Genomic DNA, 20338 nt, shown 5'->3' on the forward strand with positions numbered 1-20338 from the left:
TTTGATGAAGAAGGAGCTTCACGTTTATGTGTTCATTTGAAGAAAGGGGGTAATATTGGTAAGAAACAAGCCAGATGGGGACAAGTGCTATATTTTGGGTGAGTCAAACAGGTCTCTAGTAAATTAAGCAAAAAAAATAAGTCACAAGTAAACAAGTAAAAGTGGTGACCGAATAATCAATTTAGAACAATAAGTCATATTAAGTTCAAAGTAAACAGCCCCTAAGTAAGAGATTTCATGAATTTATTCATGCATCAAAAATAATTAAATTAAAGAAAGGCAATATTTAAAAAAAAAATTATACCTTTTAATTATTTTAGAAGAGTTTGAAAGTTTTAATATAAATCTAAAGATTATGTTTAACATTTTTTAAATAATAAATAATTTAAAATGTTTTATGTAGTGCAGATTAATTCCCAAAAACTAAAAAATAATAAACTAGTACTACTACCAAGGTTGCAAAATTCGATATTCGGAGATTAATCAGTCGGGACTTTGGAAGGATTAATCGGCAATTCGGGGATTAATCGGAGATTAATCGGATTATACTGTATACATTTAAATATTAAATTTTAAAAATTATATGTGTAACTATAGAAAAAAAAATCATAAATATAAAGAAAATTTTTAACATAATTGTCTAAAAATGTTCATTTTGCTTCAAAACTATACAATTCTAGTTTAAATTCATGTTAAAATGTTAACCATTTTTTACTTTGATTGACTTTGATTACCATATGCGATTTTGATCTATCAATTAATGTTGACCGTTTAATTAAACGGATTTTTAGAAAACGGAACGTATTGCTCCTAAAAATGATTAATCGAAGATTAGTCGGCGAGTAATCGGATTTTTACAACACTGACTACTACTACTACTACTTGGCTTGTTTTGTTAGGAACTTAATAGGCGAAGTCATGAACCCAAAAAATGATAAGTAGCCCAAAATCATGAGCCCAAAGATCATCCTTGTTCGGGCGCGTATCATATTTCAAAGTCGGAGCTCCGGTCCGAATATAAAGCCCTCTTTCCCTAAAACCCCAAAATTCTCGCACTAAATTGAGTATATTCTTATCCTAAACACAGCCTCCACTTTCAGACCAAACAATCAATCAATCAATCAAACACCATGGCTATGGCTATGCCGCTGGGGCTTTTCTCTCCCGTCGGAACTACGCCGTTAACCAAATCTCCGTCATCAGCATCCTCGTTAATGTTTGTTAAACCGACGTCGTTTCGATTGTCTCAAGTTAAAGTGTGCACAATAGTAACATACGCCACCGCTTCTGAACCTGCGACGGAAACGAAGAAGAGAGCGCCGAGAGGATTCTCGAAACCGCGTCCGGTGTCGCCGGAAATGAAGGAATTTCTTGGCGGTAGAACCGAAATTCCACGTACTGAAGTTTTGAAAGTTATTTGGGCTCATATCAAAGAAAAAAACCTTCAGGTAACGGCAAGCGATATATTACTCGTATATCTATCTAATCATTCATTTTCAGAATTTATAGTTGCTAATTAAATACAGTAGTTTATATGAAACTGTTGTTAGTTTTTTGTTCAATTTTTAAGCTTTCAATTGCTTTTTATTTATGAAACCCTAACTTGCTGAGGCAGCCGAGTGGCGGTCAATTTTTGCTTTTATCTCAGAGTTTATAGTTTTTACACAGAAACGATTATTTGTTTGTTAATATATATATATATATATATATATATATATATATATATATATATATATATATATATATATATATAATTATTATTTATTTATTTTTGCTGTCTTTTCAGTGTTTTTAGTTTTATACTAACAGTTGTGTAAACACTAGGCTTGGTTATAAACGTCGATTGTTGTTTCATTTTTACAATAATAATTAGTTGATCATTTTTTATGTCCAGTCTTGAACGCATGTTTGAAAAAGTTACTCTCAATAACTAGTCTTTAAATTGTTTATATGAAACACTAGCTTGTTACCAAACACTACTCAGGATAGAAAACTATAAGCTTGATAGTTGATGAATGTGATTCCAATGCTTGAATTTGGCACTCATTTTAGGGTGTTTACTTGATTTGTACTGTTTTGATTACCAAAGATTTTTTAAGTATTTGCTTCTGATTTAGGTATAAGTCTTGTTTGATTTCGGTGGCTTTACTGGCACGAGGCTTTTGTGTTGACATGCTAGTTTGAAATCGATTGTTTTGTCTTACTGTGTTCATTTTATTTTTATTTTATCTATTTATTTAGGATCCATCGAATAAGAGAGTTATTGTATGTGATGAGAAGCTGAAGAAGATATTTGGAGATAGGGATCAAGTTGGGTTTTTGGAGATTGCTGGCCTAATTAGTCCTCACTTCAAGAAAGTGGAAAATTAGTCTGTGTTCACTGGTGGTGGTGGTGGTGGTGAGGTCAGGTGCTATGTAAATGAAGATCTATTTTGGTTGATGATATTACTAGTTACTAGTTACTAGTAGAAACAAAGAAAGAATGCAAGAATGAATGAATAGTACGTAGTACTCTCTACACCCAACTTTTTGTAGTTTATGTATGGCTCCTATTAGGTTTGAGAAGCCAAATTTTAGAATCTTGTTTTCCTAGTGTTTTTGGTTTCTTGAATCTTTTTACTTTAAAATTGTTTAGGCTTCTATGTTTAATGGATTTATATGCGCACTAGTAGTTTCATATTTCATGTGTTGTGCTTGATACTTTCCTGCTTGCAGTATGAAGTATGAACTTGTGGTCACTTGATATCCCGTTCTATTGCATGTAGCACATAAATGAGTAGTATCAGTTTGTGCCTTTGTGGTTTGATCTCAACTCTAATATCAATATATTCTATTCTCATCACCAACCTCATTAGTGTTTTGCTTAATGACCTTTTATTTTCAAAATGCCAAGGTTGGAGATTCTATTTTCAGCTACAGAAATGTGTTCAAGTGGAAGAAAGATTTTCGTATACATGTCTGAAGTGTAGACCTAAATTCATACATAATTCATACACTTGACACTGGCCTAATTTTATACATAATTCTTACACTAAAGCACATTCATCCTTCCTTGTTTAGGCACGTATAGTTAGACATATTTAGCATTTTTCGTGGAAGAACTTGGAGGGAAATGTGGTTCCTTCTTGTTTTTATATACAATATCATTTTATCAATGAAATGTAAAACTTAAATCTAAACTCATTTAGGGGTTATTCTATGTTTTGGCTGACATGAAGTTATATTTGTAACTGTTAAGACTGTTGAGCATAGAACCTTCAACCTTAGAGTCAAAACAGAATGTATCAAGATAATATATCAATTCCAAATTCAAGAGTCAAGACATGTTTAAAGCTATTAAAACAAGAGTTTCCAATGCAAGGGTGGTGAGTTTGGTTTCAAATCGTTAATAAATGTTGGGATTTCTTGACTTAGTTCTTCAATAACCTTTATTTTTCTCATAAGAGAGTTCTTAAAATAAATATACTTTAGTCTTTATATAAATATAATATTTAAATACAAATAGATATAGAATATCTTTATATAAATATAAAATTTAATTACAAATAGATATAGAATATAGATAGATAGGTAGTTAAAGCAGCTGGTTTTGGTTAATCTCTACCTTTTTAAAGTACCAAATAAACCCGGTGGGTTCCTCAAAAGAACGTCAAATTCCATGGTGACGAACTTATATTTTTGGATCGAGAGGATGCTGTTTTACCTTGTGGTTCGAAGGCTCAGGACATTTCGGTTTTAGATGTGGACGAGGAGATTACTCTCGAGTCAGTTGCTCCGAATGTGGGCCCTTCAAAGGTGGCGGATGTCACTTTGCTCAACATAAAAGAAGGTAAGAAACCGGTGGCTTTTTTTGGCGGTGAAGATGAAGGTTCTTCCACGGGTAAATATGCGAGTTTCTTCAAGTCGGTGATGAAAGATTTTGAAGGTGTTTGCGTCGAGGGTAAACTCATTAATTCTAACATAGCTCCCAAATCCGAAAGGTTGAACGAAAAAAGTTTAAGGGGGAAGAATTGAAGAACTTCAGTGTGGTTGGCGTTTGATCGTTTTGATGGGTCTTGTTTTCTTTTCTAGTCTTATTGCATTGCTTGGATCTTTTGGTTGGTCCGTGTTTGTTTTAGGCTTTTAAGTGTTCGTGTGTGCTCGGTTTGGTATGTTTAGGTTTGTTGGTTTGGTTGCTCGGTTTTGTGTTTGTTTTTCTTCCGTTGGATAGCTTCTGGATAGTTTAGGGTGGGTCTATTGTTAGTTTAGTTTTTAGTTGTGATCCGGTTGGGTGTATTGTTGGCTCTTGTTTTGTTTCTTTCATCTTTTAATCGAGGTTGTAAGAGACGCTGGACGGGGTTGAGACGATCGGGTCTCGAGCGACACAACGATCAAGACGGGGTCGAGATGGGTATTGACTAATGTTGACTTTTTTTATATATTACAAACAAAAACATCTCAAACACAAATATGTAAAATTAAAGAAAATTTCTATATTTGATTTTAAATATTTGCATTTAGTTTGAAATAATGTTTATGTTTAAAATATATATTAAAAGCCAACGTTTGTCAAAATCCATCTCGATCGTTTTTAAGGTTTTTGACAGTTGTTTAATCGTTAATCGTTAACTGTTTTTTACCTGTTTTTTTTAAATTCGTTGCGATAGTGAAAAATAAATTCGTTGTGAATTGCAACACTGCTTTTAATGAAATTACTATTACTATTGTACTTGCTATGTTTTTTTTTTTTTTTTTTTTTTTTTTTTTGACAAAAACATAAATTAAATTAACAAGACTCGATTCATTAAAATGATGAAAAGAGCCAAAAGTACAATAAACATCATCTACAATCCTTCGTATGAATCCTTCGTATGAAAGAAAGAGACCGAGTAACAAAAGGCTACGATTGAGATGTTATTAGGGTGCTCCCAATGGTTACGCCCAGCAGCCGCTCAGAAGCCGCCCAGGCTGGGCCTTGATGGCACCAATTTCGCCCAGGTCGCGCCCAGGTCTAGCCCAGCTTGATCTGCTACGAAATCGTCCAGTTTCAGCATTTTTGTGGACGAGGGAGATGCAATAATCACAGGTACCTTTTGCTTTTGAAGTTGCACATGTATTTATTTAATTAAGATAGTGGGTTCAATTTATTTGAGGGAGGAGTGTCATTGTTGGGAATGTTTAGTCCTGTGTTTAGTCCTGATAAGGAAGTGGGATGGAAGTGATGATGTGTCGCTGAATGGTTGACTAGTCCTGGAAGACATTCTGTGTAACAACCCAACCCATTTCCAAACTGAATATGCGAAAATAAAATTTTTTTTTTTTTTTTTTTTAAACTGTATAGTGCGCGGCGCGCACAAGCCCCAACAGCTTCTGTCCGGAATTGCAATTTTTCAAATAAAGATCTCCCACTTCCCGACGTATTTAGACGAAACGCTTTTCACCACATGTTCATATATGTAAAACTAACACGAATCAATCATAAAACAAGTTTTACAAAACGGGGCCCACATCGGCCGTTTTACGAGTTTCGTACAAATCATGAGTTTCGACCACATTAGTTTAATTTCCAAACGACACTATGAGCATGGTGTTTGGGGGTTAAACTGCCCAAATCTCGGTCAAACTCCAAAAGCTATCACATCCCAAAAGCGTCCCCTAAACAACAAGCGGGATCTCTAATCCAATCGAATGCCCTTACCCTTGTCAACGCCGGAGCCTATAAAAAGATAAACAACGAGAGGGTAAGCAAGGCTTAGTGAATGCAATAATTATACATATACATATATAATATACCTACTTGCATACACTTACACACACCGTATTAATCGCTAGCAATCACAATTAGCATACAAACTCCAAGTATAAGCTAATAACCTCCAAATACCGCAACTAGCATAATCAATAGCATATTCACCAAAATAATATATTATGCTATACAACAACTCATACACAAGCTATATGGTTAACCATAAACGCGTCATGGTGCTACCGGCTCCATGGTTCACACCATACGCAATGCTATGACGCTACCGGCTCCGTGGTTCACGTCACTACGCATTTGAGTCATACTCTTTTATAGTGCTACCTGCTCCGTGGTTCACACTTCGGTGCTACCGGCTCCGTGTTTCACACCTAATTTTTATAGTGCTACCGGCTCCGTAGTTCACACTTTGATGCTACCGACTCCGTGGTTCACATCACAACACATGAACCACGATGCTACCGGTTCCGCGGTTCACATCATAGTACACTCGCACACACTATGGCACTCTCGTCTCCGTGGGTCATACCATAGCATACAAATAAATACACCATATACATACATGTATAATTACTCCACTCACCTTAACAATTTGGTGACGATTTTATAATTCCGCAAGCTTCAAAGCAAAGTACCTAATATAATAAGTACTCCATTAACACACAAACTAGTTGGACTAAATGCCAATAATTTACACATGTGCATTCAATGACTTAATTGCATTAAATGCCCCATTTACCAAAACCGTCATTTAAGGTCAAGACCCATCATCAATCACTAAAAGCTAGTGATTAAGGTCTAACAACATCGATTTACACAAACTTAGGACATTTCACACTCATCTTGCCCAACTAGGTCAACACCTACCCATTTAATCACTTAATGTCAACACACCCATTTCGGGTCTTCCACAAACCCACATAACACCCATTTACTAAACATCTAGGTGTGCTAGTAATTAACTAACCAATTTATGTTCATACACCCCAATTAACACTTTAAAACCCTAGGTTAGTTACTATTGAGTCTTCATGACTCAATCTTACCCAAGAACACCCAAAATCGCCAAATATGGGTTTTATGTTCGCCATTTACCCAAACCCTAACCATAATATAAATTTAAGTAAGGAAATAAAGATTAGAGCATACCACCACAATCAAAACGTAGCTAAAAGTTAGATGAACAAGTTTAATACTTGAGCTTTAACCCGGATCAAGCTCCTTCCTCCTTGATTCAAGCTTTCTCTCACAAGAACACTCTTCTCTCTCTAGAATTTGATTTGGGATTGAAGATAAGGTTGGTGATGAAGTTAAGTGTGTTTCACCCACCACCCAACTGACCATTTAATGCCCTAACCCGTTTTCATGTGAAAAGACGACAATACCCCTCATTTAGCTTTTAATCAAAAGCTGGGATTCGCCAACCATAGAAGTGCGCGGCGCACCCCTATATCTGCGCGGCGCGCACGAAGGCCTGGGCAGGCACTGACCCCTGTTTAACTGCACAACGTTACCCACACTCTATGTACCATATTTACCCTATTTATATTTCAGTACAATAATTGTTCGGGTCTTACAACTCTCCACCACTTGACTCGGAGCGCGTCCTCACGATCCAAGCATGACTAGCGGGAAGATACACCAACACAAACTCTTCGGACTCCCATGTGAACTCGGAACCTTTACTTCGACGCCATTGAACTTTATATGTTCTCACCTCCTTATTCCTCAACCTTTTCACCTTTTCATCGAGTATAGCAACTGAAATGTCCCGTTCTTATTGATTAAAAACGTTCCATATTAATTGATTTCGTTGCGAGGTTTTGACCTCTATATGAGACGTTTTTCAAAGACTGCATTCATTTTTAAAACAAACCATAACCTTTATTTCATAAATAAAGGTTTAAAAAGCTTTACGTAGATTATCAAATAATGATAATCTAAAATATCCTGTTTACACACGACCATTACATAATGGTTTACAATACAAATATGTTACATCGAAATCAGTTTCTTGAATGCAGTTTTTACACAATATCATACAAACATGGACTCCAAATCTTGTCCTTATTTTAGTATGCAACAGCGGAAACTCTTAATATTCACCTGAGAATAAACATGCTTTAAACGTCAACAAAAATGTTGGTGAGTTATAGGTTTAACCTATATATATCAAATCGTAACAATAGACCACAAGATTTCATATTTCAATACACATCCCATACATAGAGATAAAAATCATTCATATGGTGAACACCTGGTAACCGACATTAACAAGATGCATATATAAGAATATCCCCATCATTCCGGGACACCCTTCGGATATGATATAAATTTCGAAGTACTAAAGCATCCGGTACTTTGGATGGGGTTTGTTAGGCCCAATAGATCTATCTTTAGGATTCGCGTCAATTAGGGTGTCTGTTCCCTAATTCTTAGATTACCAGACTTAATAAAAAGGGGCATATTCGATTTCGATAATTCAACCATAGAATGTAGTTTCACGTACTTGTGTCTATTTTGTAAATCATTTATAAAACCTGCATGTATTCTCATCCCAAAAATATTAGATTTTAAAAGTGGGACTATAACTCACTTTCACAGATTTTTACTTCGTCGGGAAGTAAGACTTGGCCACTGGTTGATTCACGAACCTATAACAATATATACATATATATCAAAGTATGTTCAAAATATATTTACAACACTTTTAATATATTTTGATGTTTTAAGTTTATTAAGTCAGCTGTCCTCGTTAGTAACCTACAACTAGTTGTCCACAGTTAGATGTACAGAAATAAATCGATAAATATTATCTTGAATCAATCCACGACCCAGTGTATACGTATCTCAGTATTGATCACAACTCAAACTATATATATTTTAGAATCAACCTCAACCCTGTATAGCTAACTCCAACATTCACATATAGAGTGTCTATGGTTGTTCCGAAATATATATAGATGTGTCGACATGATAGGTCGAAACATTGTATACGTGTCTATGGTATCTCAAGATTACATAATATACAATACAAGTTGATTAAGTTATGGTTGGAATAGATTTGTTACCAATTTTCACGTAGCTAAAATGAGAAAAATTATCCAATCTTGTTTTACCCATAACTTCTTCATTTTAAATCCGTTTTGAGTGAATCAAATTGCTATGGTTTCATATTGAACTCTATTTTATGAATCTAAACAGAAAAAGTATAGGTTTATAGTCGGAAAAATAAGTTACAAGTCGTTTTTGTAAAGGTAGTCATTTCAGTCGAAAGAACGACGTCTAGATGACCATTTTAGAAAACATACTTCCACTTTGAGTTTAACCATAATTTTTGGATATAGTTTCATGTTCATAATAAAAATCATTTTCTCAGAATAACAACTTTTAAATCAAAGTTTATCATAGTTTTTAATTAACTAACCCAAAACAGCCCGTGGTGTTACTACGACGGCGTAAATCCGGTTTTACGGTGTTTTTCGTGTTTCCAGGTTTTAAATCATTAAGTTAGCATATCATATAGATATAGAACATGTGTTTAGTTGATTTTAAAAGTCAAGTTAGAAGGATTAACTTTTGTTTGCGAACAAGTTTAGAATTAACTAAACTATGTTCTAGTGATTACAAGTTTAAACCTTCGAATAAGATAGCTTTATATGTATGAATCGAATGATGTTATGAACATCATTACTACCTTAATTTCTTTGGATAAACCTACTGGAAAAGAGAAAAATGGATCTAGCTTCAATGGATCCTTGGATGGCTCGAAGTTCTTGAAGCAGAATCATGACACGAAAACAAGTTCAAGTAAGATCATCACTTGAAATAAGATTGTTATAGTTATAGAAATTGAACCAAAGTTTGAATATGATTATTACCTTGTATTAGAATGATAACCTACTGTAAGAAACAAAGATTTCTTGAGGTTGGATGATCACCTTACAAGATTGGAAGTGAGCTAGCAAACTTGAAAGTATTCTTGATTTTATGAAACTAGAACTTTTGGAATTTATGAAGAACACTTAGAACTTGAAGATAGAACTTGAGAGAGATCAATTAGATGAAGAAAATTGAAGAATGAAAGTGTTTGTAGGTGTTTTTGGTCGTTGGTGTATGGATTAGATATAAAGGATATGTAATTTTGTTTTCATGTAAATAAGTCATGAATGATTACTCATATTTTTGTAATTTTATGAGATATTTCATGCTAGTTGCCAAATGATGGTTCCCACATGTGTTAGGTGACTCACATGGGCTGCTAAGAGCTGATCATTGGAGTGTATATACCAATAGTACATACATCTAAAAGCTGTGTATTGTACGAGTACGAATACGGGTGCATACGAGTAGAATTGTTGATGAAACTGAACGAGGATGTAATTGTAAGCATTTTTGTTAAGTAGAAGTATTTTGATAAGTGTATTGAAGTCTTTCAAAAGTGTATAAATACATATTAAAACACTACATGTATATACATTTTAACTGAGTCGTTAAGTCATCGTTAGTCGTTACATGTAAGTGTTGTTTTGAAACCTTTAGGTTAACGATCTTGTTAAATGTTGTTAACCCAATGTTTATAATATCAAATGAGATTTTAAATTATTATATTATCATGATATTATCATGTATGAATATCTCTTAATATGATATATATACATTAAATGTCTTTACAACGATAATCGTTACATATATGTCTCGTTTAAAAATCATTAAGTTAGTAGTCTTGTTTTTACATATGTAGTTCATTGTTAATATACTTTATGATATGTTTTCTTATCATAGTATCATGTTAACTATATATATATATATATATATCCATATATATGTCATCATATAGTTTTTACAAGTTTTAACGTTCGTGAATCACCGATCAACTTGGGTGGTCAATTGTCTATATGAAACATATTTCAATTAATCAAGTCTTAACAAGTTTGATTGCTTAACATGTTGGAAACATTTAATCATGTAAATATCAATCTCAATTAATATATATAAACATGGAAAAGTTCGGGTCACTACAGTACCTACCCGTTAAATAAATTTCGTCCCGAAATTTTAAGCTGTTGAAGGTGTTGACGAATCTTCTGGAAATAGATGCGGGTATTTCTTCTTCATCTGATCTTCACGCTCCCAGGTGAACTCGGGTCCTCTACGAGCATTCCATCGAACCTTAACAATTGGTATCTTGTTTTGCTTAAGTCTTTTAACCTCACGATCCATTATTTCGACGGGTTCTTCGATGAATTGAAGTTTTTCGTTGATTTGGATTTCATCTAACGGAATAGTGAGATCTTCTTTAGCAAAACATTTCTTTAAATTCGAGACGTGGAAAGTGTTATGTACAGCCGCGAGTTGTTGAGGTAACTCTAGTCGGTAAGCTACTGGTCCGACACGATCAATAATCTTGAATGGTCCAATATACCTTGGATTTAATTTCCCTCGTTTACCAAATCGAACAACGCCTTTCCAAGGTGCAACTTTAAGCATGACCATCTCTCCAATTTCAAATTCTATATCTTTTCTTTTAATGTCAGCGTAGCTCTTTTGTCGACTTTGGGCGGTTTTCAACCGTTGTTGAATTTGGATGATCTTCTCGGTAGTTTCTTGTATAATCTCCGGACCCGTAATCTGTCTATCCCCCACTTCACTCCAACAAATCGGAGACCTGCACTTTCTACCATAAAGTGCTTCAAACGGCGCCATCTCAATGCTTGAATGGTAGCTGTTGTTGTAGGAAAATTCTGCTAACGGTAGATGTCGATCCCAACTGTTTCCGAAATCAATAACACATGCTCGTAGCATGTCTTCAAGCGTTTGTATCGTCCTTTCGCTCTGCCCATCAGTTTGTGGATGATAGGCAGTACTCATGTCTAGACGAGTTCCTAATGCTTGCTGTAATGTCTGCCAGAATCTTGAAATAAATCTGCCATCCCTATCAGAGATAATAGAGATTGGTATTCCATGTCTGGAGACGACTTCCTTCAAATACAGTCGTGCTAACTTCTCCATCTTGTCATCTTCTCTTATTGGTAGGAAGTGTGCTGATTTGGTGAGACGATCAACTATTACCCAAATAGTATCAAAACCACTTGCAGTCCTTGGCAATTTAGTGATGAAATCCATGGTAATGTTTTCCCATTTCCATTCCGGGATTTCGGGTTGTTGAAGTAGACCTGATGGTTTCTGATGCTCAGCTTTGACCTTAGAACACGTCAAACATTCTCCTACGTATTTAGCAATATCGGCTTTCATACCCGGCCACCAAAAATATTTCCTGAGATCCTTGTACATCTTCCCCGTTCCAGGATGTATTGAGTATCTGGTTTTATGAGCTTCTCTAAGTACCATTTCTCTCATATCTCCAAATTTTGGTACCCAAATCCTTTCAGCCCTATACCGGGTTCCGTCTTCCCGAATATTAAGATGCTTCTCCGATCCTTTGGGTATTTCATCCTTTAAATTTCCCTCTTTTAAAACTCCTTGTTGCGCCTCCTTTATTTGAGTAGTAAGGTTATTATGAATCATTATATTCATAGATTTTACTCGAATGGGTTCTCTGTCCTTCCTGCTCAAGGCATCGGCTACCACATTTGCCTTCCCCGGGTGGTAACGAATCTCAAAGTCGTAATCATTCAATAATTCAATCCACCTACGCTGCCTCATATTCAGTTGTTTCTGATTAAATATGTGTTGAAGACTTTTGTGGTCGGTATATATAATACTTTTGACCCCATATAAGTAGTGCCTCCAAGTCTTTAATGCAAAAACAACAGCGCCTAATTCCAAATCATGCGTCGTATAATTTTGTTCGTGAATCTTCAATTGTCTAGACGCATAAGCAATCACCTTCGTTCGTTGCATTAATACACAACCGAGACCTTGCTTTGATGCATCACAATAAATCACAAAATCATCATTCCCTTCAGGCAATGACAATATAGGTGCCGTAGTTAGCTTTTTCTTCAATAACTGAAACGCTTTTTCTTGTTCATCATTCCATTCAAATTTCTTCCCTTTATGCGTTAATGCAGTCAAGGGTTTTGCTATTCTGGAAATGTCTTGGATGAACCTTCTGTAGTAACCAGCTAGTCCTAAAAACTGGCGTATGTGTTTTGGAGTTTTCGGGGTTTCCCACTTTTCAACAGTTTCTATCTTTGCCGGATCCACCTTAATACCTTCTTTGTTCACTATGTGACCGAGGAATTGAACTTCTTCCAACCAAAATGCACACTTTGAAAACTTAGCGTACAATTCTTCCTTCCTCAATACTTCTAACACCTTTCTCAAATGTTCACCGTGTTCTTGGTCATTCTTTGAGTAAATAAGTATGTCATCAATGAAAACAATGACAAACTTGTCAAGGTATGGTCCACACACTCGGTTCATAAGGTCCATGAACACAGCTGGTGCATCAGTTAAACCAAACGGCATGACCATAAACTCGTAATGACCGTAACGTGTTCTGAAAGCAGTCTTTGGAATATCATCTTCTTTCACCCGCATTTGATGATACCCGGAACGTAAGTCAATCTTTGAATAAACAGACGAGCCTTGTAGTTGATCAAATAAGTCGTCGATTCTCGGTAGTGGGTAGCGGTTCTTGATGGTAAGTTTGTTCAACTCTCGGTAGTCGATACACAACCTGAATGTACCATCTTTCTTCTTGACAAACAAAACAGGAGCTCCCCACGGTGATGTGCTTGGTCGAATGAAACCACGCTCTAAAAGTTCTTGTAATTGGCTTTGCAGTTCTTTCATCTCGCTGGGTGCGAGTCTGTAAGGAGCACGAGCTATTGGTGCAGCTCCTGGTACAAGATCTATTTGAAATTCAACGGATCGATGTGGGGGTAATCCCGGTAATTCTTTCAGAAATACATCGGGAAATTCTTTTGCAATGGGAATATCATTGATGCTCTTTTCTTCAGTTTGTACTTTCTCGACGTGTGCTAGAACAGCATAGCAACCTTTTCTTATTAGTTTTTGTGCCTTCAAATTACTAATAAGATGTAGCTTCGTGTTGCCCTTTTCTCCGTACACCATTAAGGGTTTTCCTTTTTCTCGTATAATGCGAATTGCATTTTTGTAACAAACGATCTCCGCTTTCACTTCTTTCAACCAGTCCATACCGATTATCACATCAAAACTCCCTAACTCTACTGGTATCAAATCAATCTTAAATGTTTCGCTAACCAATTTAATTTCTCGATTTCGACATATATTATCTGCTGAAATTAATTTACCATTTGCTAATTCGAGTAAAAATTTACTATCCAAAGGCGTCAATGGACAACTTAATTTAGCACAAAAATCTCTACTCATATAGCTTCTATCCGCACCCAAATCAAATAAAACGTAAGCAGATTTATTGTCAATAAGAAACGTACCCGTAACAAGCTCCGGGTCTTCCTGTGCCTCTACCGCATTAATATTGAAAACTCTTCCACGGCCTTGTCCATTCGTGTTCTCCTGGTTCGGGCAATTTCTAATAATGTGGCCTGGTTTTCCACATTTATAACAAACTACATTGGCATAACTTGCTCCGACACTACTTGCTCCGCCATTACTCGTTCCGACACCATTTGTTCCTTTCGTTCTATTAACCCCTGGTCCGTAGACCTCACACTTCGCCGCGCTATGACCATTTCTTTTACACTTGTTGCAAAATTTGGTGCAGAACCCCGAGTGATTCTTTTCACACCTTTGGCATAGCTGCTTCTGATTGTTGTTGTTGTTGCGGTTATTATTGTTGTTGGGATGATTGTTGTAGTTGCTGTTGTTGTTGTTGTTGTTGTTGGGCCGTTTGTTGTAGTTGCGATTGATGTTGCGATTGTTGGGATAATTGTTGCGATTATTGTTGTAATTGCTGTTGTTGTTGTATTGGTGATTCTTATCACCGTTTTCCTCCCACTTTCTTTTGACTTGCTTCACATTGGCCTCTTCAGCAGTCTGTTCTTTAATTCTTTCTTCAATCTGGTTCACTAGTTTGTGAGCCATTCTACATGCCTGTTGTATGGAGGCGGGCTCGTGTGAACTTATATCTTCTTGGATTCTTTCCGGTAATCCTTTCACAAACGCGTCGATCTTCTCTTCCTCATCTTCGAATGCTCCCGGACACAATAGGCACAATTCTGTGAATCGTCTTTCGTACGTGGTAATATCAAATCCTTGGGTTTGTAACCCTCTAAGTTCTGTCTTGAGCTTATTGACCTCGGTTCTGGGACGGTACTTCTCGTTCATCAAGTGCTTGAATGCTGACCACGGTAGTGCGTACGCATCGTCTTGTCACACTTGCTCTAGATAGGTATTCCACCATGTTAACGCAGAACCTGTGAAGGTATGCGTAGCGTACTTTACTTTGTCCTCTTCAGTACACTTACTTATGGCAAACACCGATTCGACCTTCTCGGTCCACCGTTTCAATCCGATCGGTCCTTCGGTTCCATCAAATTCCAAAGGTTTGCAGGCAGTGAATTCTTTGTAGGTGCATCCTACACGATTTCCTGTACTGCTAGATCCAAGGTTATTGTTGGTATGTAGCGCAGCCTGTACTGTGGCTATGTTTGAAGCTAGAAAAGTACGGAATTCCTCTTCATTCATATTCACGGTGTGTCGAGTAGTCGGTGCCATTTCCTTCAAAATAGTTAAATGGAACAAGTTAATCATACAGAATATTAAGAGTAGTTAATAGTATTTCGTAGCATAATATGAACTCATTTATAAAAGCTTTTTCTTCATATTAGCGTTTTATAAGTTTAAATTCGGGTAGTACCGACCCGTTAAGTTCATACTTAGTAGCTAATATACAATTCAACTACTACAATTCTATATGAAAAACTGATTATAATAATATTTCGCGTTCAAACTTTTATACAATATTTTACAAACTTACAATACCGCTTATTTTACATAAAGCATGAAATACAGCACACAATAACTTTGATACAAGATAGTTGTGAAGATAATTCTAGCTAGTACACAAGTCGTTCAGCAAAGGCAATAAAGACACGTAATTCATACGTCCAGAAACAAGTCATGCATTCTGGTTTTACTAGGACTACTTCCCATCCTTGGTCTTGTGCAACATAACCGTTATGGCCGTTGATAAGACAGCGTGTTGTAACGTCGTCAAAGGGACGAGGGTTACGTAATGTCCAACAGTCCCGTAATAATCTAAAAACCTCATTTCTTACCCCAATTACCGACTCCGTCACTTGTGGAAACATTTTGTTTAATAGTTGTAGCCCGATGTTCTTGTTCTCACTTTGGTGAGAAGCGAACATTACTAATCCGTAAGCATAACATGCTTCTTTATGTTGCATGTTAGCCGCTTTTTCTAAATCACGAAGTCCAATATTCGGATATATTGAGTCAAAATAATTTCTTAACCCGTTGCGTAAAATAGCATTTGGGTTCCCCGCAATATATGCGTCAAAGTAAACACATCGTAACTTATGGGTTTCCCAATGTGATATCCCCCATCTTTCAAACGAAAGTCTCTTATAAACCAAGACATTCTTGGAACGTTCTTCGAATGTCTTACAAACTGATCTCGCCTTAAATAGTTGTGCCGAGGAATTCTGGCCGACTCTAGACAAGATTTCATCAATCATGTCTCCGGGTAGGTCTCTTAAAATATTGGGTTGTCTATCCATTTTGTGTTTTTAAACTGTAAAATAGACAAGAGTTAGATTCATAAAAAAATACTTATTAATACAAGCAATTTTTACATATATCATAAAGCATACGAACACTATATTACATATATTACACCACACGAATACAACTATCTTATTCCGACTCGCTCGTTTCTTCTTCTTCGGTTTTGGTTCGTTTTGCCAAGTTTCTAGGGATATATGATGTTCCCCTAATACGAGCCGTCGTGATCTACATTGGTTTAGAAAAACCTGGTGGTTTAGAGGTTCCCGGGTCATTGTTACAACTTAAGGACTTAGGGGTTGACGATACATATAAAGTTCATCGGGGTTGGAATTAGATTTCTCTATTTTTATGCCCTTTCCCTTATTATTTTCTTTTGCCTTTTTAAATTCAGTTGGGGTAATTTCTATAACATCATCGGAATTCTCGTCGGAATCCGATTCATCGGAGAATTGGTAATCCTCCCAATATTTTGCTTCCTTGGCGGAAACACCATTGACCATAATTAACCTTGGTCGGTTGGTTGAGGATTTTCTTTTACTTAACCGTTTTATTATTTCCCCCACCGGTTCTATTTCTTCATCCGGTTCCGATTCTTCTTCCGGTTCCGATTCTTCTTCCGGTTCCGACTCTTCTTCCGGTTCCTCTTCGGGAACTTGTGAATCAGTCCACAAATCATTCCAATTTACATTTGACTCTTCATTATTATTAGGTGAGTCAATGGGACTTGTTCTAGAGGTAGACATCTATCACATAATATCAAACACGTTAAGAGATTAATATATCACATAATATTCATATGTTAAAAATATATAGTTTCCAACAAAAATGTTAAGCAATCATTTTTAAAGAAAACACGGTCGAAGTCCAGACTCACTAATGCATCCTAACAAACTCGATAAGACACACTAATGCAAATTTTCTGGTTCTCTAAGACCAACGCTCGGATACCAACTGAAATGTCCCGTTCTTATTGATTAAAAACGTTCCATATTAATTGATTTCGTTGCGAGGTTTTGACCTCTATATGAGACGTTTTTCAAAGACTGCATTCATTTTTAAAACAAACCATAACCTTTATTTCATAAATAAAGGTTTAAAAAGCTTTACGTAGATTATCAAATAATGATAATCTAAAATATCCTGTTTACACACGACCATTACATAATGGTTTACAATACAAATATGTTACATCGAAATCAGTTTCTTGAATGCAGTTTTTACACAATATCATACAAACATGGACTCCAAATCTTGTCCTTATTTTAGTATGCAACAGCGGAAACTCTTAATATTCACCTGAGAATAAACATGCTTTAAACGTCAACAAAAATGTTGGTGAGTTATAGGTTTAACCTATATATATCAAATCGTAACAATAGACCACAAGATTTCATATTTCAATACACATCCCATACATAGAGATAAAAATCATTCATATGGTGAACACCTGGTAACCGACATTAACAAGATGCATATATAAGAATATCCCCATCATTCCGGGACACCCTTCGGATATGATATAAATTTCGAAGTACTAAAGCATCCGGTACTTTGGATGGGGTTTGTTAGGCCCAATAGATCTATCTTTAGGATTCGCGTCAATTAGGGTGTCTGTTCCCTAATTCTTAGATTACCAGACTTAATAAAAAGGGGCATATTCGATTTCGATAATTCAACCATAGAATGTAGTTTCACGTACTTGTGTCTATTTTGTAAATCATTTATAAAACCTGCATGTATTCTCATCCCAAAAATATTAGATTTTAAAAGTGGGACTATAACTCACTTTCACAGATTTTTACTTCGTCGGGAAGTAAGACTTGGCCACTGGTTGATTCACGAACCTATAACAATATATACATATATATCAAAGTATGTTCAAAATATATTTACAACACTTTTAATATATTTTGATGTTTTAAGTTTATTAAGTCAGCTGTCCTCGTTAGTAACCTACAACTAGTTGTCCACAGTTAGATGTACAGAAATAAATCGATAAATATTATCTTGAATCAATCCACGACCCAGTGTATACGTATCTCAGTATTGATCACAACTCAAACTATATATATTTTAGAATCAACCTCAACCCTGTATAGCTAACTCCAACATTCACATATAGAGTGTCTATGGTTGTTCCGAAATATATATAGATGTGTCGACATGATAGGTCGAAACATTGTATACGTGTCTATGGTATCTCAAGATTACATAATATACAATACAAGTTGATTAAGTTATGGTTGGAATAGATTTGTTACCAATTTTCACGTAGCTAAAATGAGAAAAATTATCCAATCTTGTTTTACCCATAACTTCTTCATTTTAAATCCGTTTTGAGTGAATCAAATTGCTATGGTTTCATATTGAACTCTATTTTATGAATCTAAATAGAAAAAGTATAGGTTTATAGTCGGAAAAATAAGTTACAAGTCGTTTTTGTAAAGGTAGTCATTTCAGTCGAAAGAACGACGTCTAGATGACCATTTTAGAAAACATACTTCCACTTTGAGTTTAACCATAATTTTTGGATATAGTTTCATGTTCATAATAAAAATCATTTTCTCATAATAACAACTTTTAAATCAAAGTTTATCATAGTTTTTAATTAACTAACCCAAAACAGCCCGCGGTGTTACTACGACGGCGTAAATCCGGTTTTACGGTGTTTTTCGTGTTTCCAGGTTTTAAATCATTAAGTTAGCATATCATATAGATATAGAACATGTGTTTAGTTGATTTTAAAAGTCAAGTTAGAAGGATTAACTTTTGTTTGCGAACAAGTTTAGAATTAACTAAACTATGTTCTAGTGATTACAAGTTTAAACCTTCGAATAAGATAGCTTTATATGTATGAATCGAATGATGTTATGAACATCATTACTACCTTAATTTCTTTGGATAAACGTACTGGAAAAGAGAAAAATGGATCTAGCTTCAATGGATCCTTGGATGGCTCGAAGTTCTTGAAGCAGAATCATGACACGAAAACAAGTTCAAGTAAGATCATCACTTGAAATAAGATTGTTATAGTTATAGAAATTGAACCAAAGTTTGAATATGATTATTACCTTGTATTAGAATGATAACCTACTGTAAGAAACAAAGATTTCTTGAGGTTGGATGATCACCTTACAAGATTGGAAGTGAGCTAGCAAACTTGAAAGTATTCTTGATTTTATGAAACTAGAACTTTTGGAATTTATGAAGAACACTTAGAACTTGAAGATAGAACTTGAGAGAGATCAATTAGATGAAGAAAATTGAAGAATGAAAGTGTTTGTAGGTGTTTTTGGTCGTTGGTGTATGGATTAGATATAAAGGATATGTAATTTTGTTTTCATGTAAATAAGTCATGAATGATTACTCATATTTTTGTAATTTTATGAGATATTTCATGCTAGTTGCCAAATGATGGTTCCCACATGTGTTAGGTGACTCACATGGGCTGCTAAGAGCTGATCATTGGAGTGTATATACCAATAGTACATACATCTAAAAGCTGTGTATTGTACGAGTACGAATACGGGTGCATACGAGTAGAATTGTTGATGAAACTGAACGAGGATGTAATTGTAAGCATTTTTGTTAAGTAGAAGTATTTTGATAAGTGTATTGAAGTCTTTCAAAAGTGTATAAATACATATTAAAACACTACATGTATATACATTTTAACTGAGTCGTTAAGTCATCGTTAGTCGTTACATGTAAGTGTTGTTTTGAAACCTTTAGGTTAACGATCTTGTTAAATGTTGTTAACCCAATGTTTATAATATCAAATGAGATTTTAAATTATTATATTATCATGATATTATCATGTATGAATATCTCTTAATATGATATATATACATTAAATGTCTTTACAACGATAATCGTTACATATATGTCTCGTTTAAAAATCATTAAGTTATTAGTCTTGTTTTTACATATGTAGTT

At 35.2% G+C, this 20338-nt stretch overlaps 2 protein-coding genes across 2 annotated transcripts in view; both read left to right on the forward strand.

Moving 5' to 3' along the window:
* The first annotated feature begins 1036 nt into the window (after positions 1-1036).
* LOC139886350 (uncharacterized) lies at positions 1037-2682 on the forward strand. The gene is made up of 2 exons (XM_071870133.1): positions 1037-1448; positions 2242-2682. Exons 1-2 carry the CDS (start codon positions 1131-1133, stop codon positions 2368-2370), a joined length of 447 nt encoding a protein of 148 aa, XP_071726234.1. The 5' UTR covers positions 1037-1130; the 3' UTR covers positions 2371-2682.
* A 203-nt stretch (positions 2683-2885) lies between these two features.
* LOC139855078 (uncharacterized) overlaps positions 2886-20338 on the forward strand; it is a 123318-nt gene continuing 105865 nt past the window's right edge. The window contains exons 1-2 of the mRNA XM_071844334.1: positions 2886-2948; positions 3718-3927. Of these exons, the coding sequence (XP_071700435.1) occupies positions 2886-2948; positions 3718-3927 (273 nt within the window). The remainder of the gene's footprint in view (positions 2949-3717; positions 3928-20338) is intronic.

This window comes from Rutidosis leptorrhynchoides, chromosome 1, assembly GCF_046630445.1.
Source record: "Rutidosis leptorrhynchoides isolate AG116_Rl617_1_P2 chromosome 1, CSIRO_AGI_Rlap_v1, whole genome shotgun sequence".
Lineage (NCBI taxonomy): Eukaryota > Viridiplantae > Streptophyta > Magnoliopsida > Asterales > Asteraceae > Rutidosis > Rutidosis leptorrhynchoides.